This window comes from Crocodylus porosus, unplaced genomic scaffold, assembly GCF_001723895.1.
Source record: "Crocodylus porosus isolate Cpor-Errol unplaced genomic scaffold, CroPor_comp1, whole genome shotgun sequence".
Lineage (NCBI taxonomy): Eukaryota > Metazoa > Chordata > Crocodylia > Crocodylidae > Crocodylus > Crocodylus porosus.
The window spans coordinates 14,847,328-14,852,073 of record NW_017728932.1 but is presented as its reverse complement, the minus strand read 5'-3'; the positions used below and the strand labels follow the sequence as shown (position 1 = coordinate 14,852,073).

At 46.6% G+C, this 4,746-nt stretch overlaps 1 protein-coding gene across 1 annotated transcript in view; it reads left to right on the top strand.

Annotated features, from left to right (window-relative positions):
• Positions 1 to 4,746, top strand: part of DHX40 (DEAH-box helicase 40) — a 19,279-nt gene that overhangs the window by 13,260 nt on the left and 1,273 nt on the right. The window contains exons 13-17 of the mRNA XM_019545697.1: positions 999 to 1,113; positions 1,403 to 1,511; positions 1,793 to 1,887; positions 2,501 to 2,570; positions 3,056 to 3,284. Of these exons, the coding sequence (XP_019401242.1) occupies positions 999 to 1,113; positions 1,403 to 1,511; positions 1,793 to 1,887; positions 2,501 to 2,570; positions 3,056 to 3,284 (618 nt within the window). The remainder of the gene's footprint in view (positions 1 to 998; positions 1,114 to 1,402; positions 1,512 to 1,792; positions 1,888 to 2,500; positions 2,571 to 3,055; positions 3,285 to 4,746) is intronic.

The window sequence follows — 4,746 nt, the reverse complement described above, 5'->3', positions numbered from 1 at the left end:
ATCCGCCCACCGTTGCAACCTGTCAAGGTCAGCTTGTAGCCTATTGCACCCTTCTAGTGCACCCACATCCCCCCACATCTTAGTGTCATGCATGTTCCTGCACTCCCACAGATGGGTCTGTGCTTCCATGTCTTTCGACCTGTTCCCACTGCAGCTTGTTGATATTTCTCACTCAGCTCAGCTAGCAAGCCCGGGCAAGATGCGCCAGTCCCTCTCCCCACAGTGGCCCTGTCTGTTTGGAAACAAGAGGCCACACAGACTCTCATCCTGAAAATGCAGCCCCATGTGCTTCACGTTCATACGGTCTGTAAGGTTGCAGCCTTAATGAGCGCAGCAACTGCATTGGCCACAGGCAGCCATGTCTGTACCTCCTGGGTTGAATGGGTTGGTTTGGGGGGGGAAATCCTTTCCGGTTCAACATCTGAAATAAGGGTTCTGAGATGTATATTTTGTGTGGCATGTTCCTGGTGGATAGATTAAAATCCTTGCAGCCTTGTGGAGGTGTTCTGTGTATCCATCTGGACAAGAATTGGACTCAGTAGGTTAAATGAAACTATCCTGGATAATACCAGCCGGCACTGTTTTTTCTTGGTCGCAGAGTGCAACTTCCATGTGATATTTGGAAACTCAGTTAAATTAAGCTCTGGGTCTCCTGTATATTTTCAGGTGGGCATTTGACCTGGCCTCTCAGGATTGATTGGGAATGAACAAAATCTGCTCATCTTTCCCCAAGGAAGGAGTGTAGCAGTTGCATCAAGGCTACATCACCAGCGCTGGCTGATGGTATTAATCACAGTGCTGATAGCAGCTATGTGTTCTCATTTGGCAGAAGTAGGAGGGAGAAAACTGTGAGCAGAGTCATGGAGGAGAAAGCAGTCTAAAAATAACTGCATAAAGAGCTAAGGGTGTCAGCTGCACCTTGGAGAAATGCTAATAGAAAGCAGAACGACAAAGCAAAAGGGAATGTGTTAAAGTGAAATAAGTTGCTGTTTCCTCAGGTGAACCTCAGAGCCAAAAGGAAGCAGAACTCCAGCACAGAGAACTGTCATTGCAGTTGGGAGGATGCAACGACTTTGCGACCCTCTTAAATATCTTTGACGAGTGCAAAGCAAGGTGGGTTGCTGCATGGAGACAATAGGGCCTGTCTCTGGATGACAGAAGATGGAACTCCCACGTAGCAGTATTAAATGTCCTCTCTAAAGTCCTCTTATGTGCACACACACACCTTTGTTTGCAGATTTTTGCTTTCTGCCATCTATGTAGAAAAAAGTATCTCCTGCCTGAATTTCCACAGTTTCTGAATGTGTGTGTGTCACCTTCTTTGTACACCTGTAATAAAGCATAACTCGTGTCTTTCAGCTTACAGAGAGCCTCTTTATAACACCAGTGTCTTTGTTCCCAGCAAGTCTGCTCCAGCTTGGTGCCAGAAGCATTGGATCCACTGGAGAGCTTTAAAATCTGCTTTTAGTGTGGAAGCACAACTCCGGGAAATAACCAGGAAGCTTAAACAGGTGAGGAGGAGGAGTCCTTGTGCAAAGAAACAAATGTGGGCTCTGTGTGAGCATCTCTGCTAAATACATACCTGAGTTCTGAAGCTTTACCAGATGGCTGCCACCTTTTCTCCTCCTGTAATGAAGCTACTTGGGTTTCTGTAACTGAATCCCCTGCTGTAACTAGTATGGCTAAGAGTGTGGTGTAACGTTGGCAGCAGGTGAGGGAAGGCATATAAAATGGTGGTGTTGAAGTGTGAAAGACAAAGACGCTACACCATGTTGTACTGCTCTTTATACAGCTGCCGGACTTCCCCAGGGAAACCTTTGATGGCTCCAGGAATGAGATCCTAAGAAGATGTCTCTGCGCAGGGTACTTCACCAACGTAGCTAGAAGGTCAGGAGCAGAGTTTGAGGGGGGTTGATCGGAACGGATCTGTTGCCATTGTTAGGCTGTGACTGTAAAGTCAATCGAGGAGAATGGCGAGATCCTAACGCTGTTTGTTAAAAGGAGCAAGCTCACTTGTTTGGAGCTGTCTGTGCATACCACAAGGAACCTGGAAGCTCACTTCATAGTGCCAGCTCTGCCACTGTCCTGCATTGCATCTTTGGACAAATCACTTAACTTCTTGGTGCCTCATTTGCCGTATCTGTGCAGTTGGATGTTGTGTGCATGCACGTGCATGGGGGTGGGGAGGAGAATTGCCCATCTTGCAGAAAGTCGGGTGCTTTAGCTGATCTTAGTACAGGGCTTTGAAGATGTTGCAATGGTGCTGACTTGCTGAGATTAAAATCCACAGCTGCATTTATTACATCATCAGCCAACTGAAAAGAGCATTTGCACAGTGAATGTGTGAATTCTCCTCTGGCTTTTTTCACTTTGACCAAGGGAAAAGATTTTTTTTTTCAGAAACGGGTCTTTTCTGCTCTCCTGTGCTGCCTTGTTCAGCTTGCGTTGCTGTTTAAACCTCACCGCAAGTATCCATGTAAGGATTTTTCTCTGCTTGTAGATCCATGGGCAGGATGTTTTGCACAATGGATGGACATGGCAGCCTGGTCCATATTCATCCTTCATCAGCTGTAAGTTGTTTCTTTCCATTGGTAACTGTCTGGCTGTGTGGGAGGGCTTATCAGGTAGATGGAAGATAGAAAGGCAAGGCTGAGTCATTTCTTGCCCCTGAAGGTTGACTTGTTCTAAGAGCCAAGTTAGCTTCTGTGCATGTGATACTGCTTAACACTTTAAGATAGCGGTGCTCACAGTTTTTGTCCTGTGGGCCAGAAGAATCCACAGGTTGGATCAGGCCCTGTGCTGTCTCCATACACTGGGATCCAGCTCCAGGGGCCCTGCACTGCCCCCACCCAGTAGGATCAGGCCCTGCACTGCCTTATGCGCTTGATCTAGCACACGTAGACGAGGCTGGATGACATAGTGCCGGGGCCAGACCTGGCCTTCAGGCCAAAGGTTGAGTACCCCTGCTTTAAGAAACTAGCTTGTGCTAGCATTCAGTATGATGTGTATAATATACTGTGTGTAATATAAAGGAAAAAAATAACTTGCTCTGTAGCTCTATGACCAGGAACCCCAGCTTGAATGGATTATCTTCCACGATATCCTGGTGACTTCTAAAATTTACATGAGGACAGTGTGTCCCATTCGCTACGAGTGGGTCAAAGACTTGTTGCCAAAGTTGCACGAAGTCGATGCATACGAGCTGAGCAGTGTGGCACGGGAAGAAGTGACCGAAGAGGAAATGACCAAGTGGAAAAACAAGGAGGACTTCAGGCGACAGCATGGTAAGCACAGTTCTGAGTTCCCATCACCATACCCCCAAGCTGACTACTGCTTCTCTTAGTGGTTTGGGGGACGGAGGCTGTAATGGCGTCTGACACCGACTGAGGACTGCAGAAGTTAAGCCACTGCCTCTTCTGACTTTATCTGACAACAGTAGCATTAGCTGTGCACTCTTCTTACTACAGCTCTGATATATAGTAGGAGCCCTCCTTTATCTCGATATCTCATGCAGGGCCGTTTGCACACCGAGGTTGTGGTCCGCTTGCCCTTTTTCCTTTACGTGCACCGTAACTGCCATGTGCAGGATTTAAGCTGTAACTGGCAGAGAAACATTTTGAACATTAATGGCTGTTTTCCAAAGTGTCTTCAGGTTTGGAGCGTGTCTTTCTCCTACCAAAAGCAATTGTGACTTGCTAAGCTGATAATGTCATATGAGAGAGCGGTTCCAAAGGTGGTAATATGGTATTATGGGTTAGAAAGAAAAAAAAAAAAGATCCCAAATGTTGCTGGATACATTTTTGCTGGCAATGAATTTTACCCTGATGGTTCTGCAGTAAGTGGCCTTTTTAATAAACCAGTGCATATTAGCTGATTCAGCATTGTGACGCTCCTTGGATTCTTTTGTCAGCGGGTTCAGTGGAGGAGCCAACTACTCACAGGGCCCCATTACTCTTGAACCAGCCTTTCTAAAACACTGGTTTGAGAGACACCAGCAGGGACTCGAGGGAAATGTTGCATGTTTTGCTGCCTGTGCTGCAGCTGCTTTGTGGCTCAAGCATATTCTTTCCTGGGAAAGATCTGTCCCTTTTTTCCCCAGAGGTTGGAAACGTGGACAGAATTTCTTTTCTAAATATGCTGGAATGGACACAGCCAGTAAAAGATTAACAGGGTTGTGGTTTTGGTTGGTTAGAGAAGGGAAGACTGGGGGGGAAGACTTCATGTGGCTTCAAATAGGTGAGAGTTTAATGCAGACAGGAAGGCTATTAACTGTTCTGTGTATCCAGAGGGAATTGGACAAGAAGTAATGGCCTTTAACTGCAACGAAAGAGGTCTAGGTTAGATACTTGGAAAAACTTTCTAGCCATAAGGGTATCTTGGCGGTGGAACGGATCGCTGCGGGAGGCTGTGAAACGTCCGCCGCCGGACAGATCTGTCAGAAATGGTTTGGGTTTACATAGTCCTGCACCAGGGGCCTTGGACTGGACTGGACCTCTCAAGGACTCTCTCATTTCTGTTTCCTGTGAGTTCTTTCCAGTTCAGAAACTTTTAGCTTTGTGACACATCATTCAAGCTATCTCCTGCCTCTCTGGTAGGAAGAGATGCATTTATTCACTGTTGTTGTCTGAAAAATCTTGACAGCGGCAGAGGAGAATGGCAGATTTCCAACAGGGAAGTCCTGAAATGGGGATTCTTCCCATCCCCTTTCAATTCCTCCTTTCAATGAGAAACACTTAGTGTTTGGGG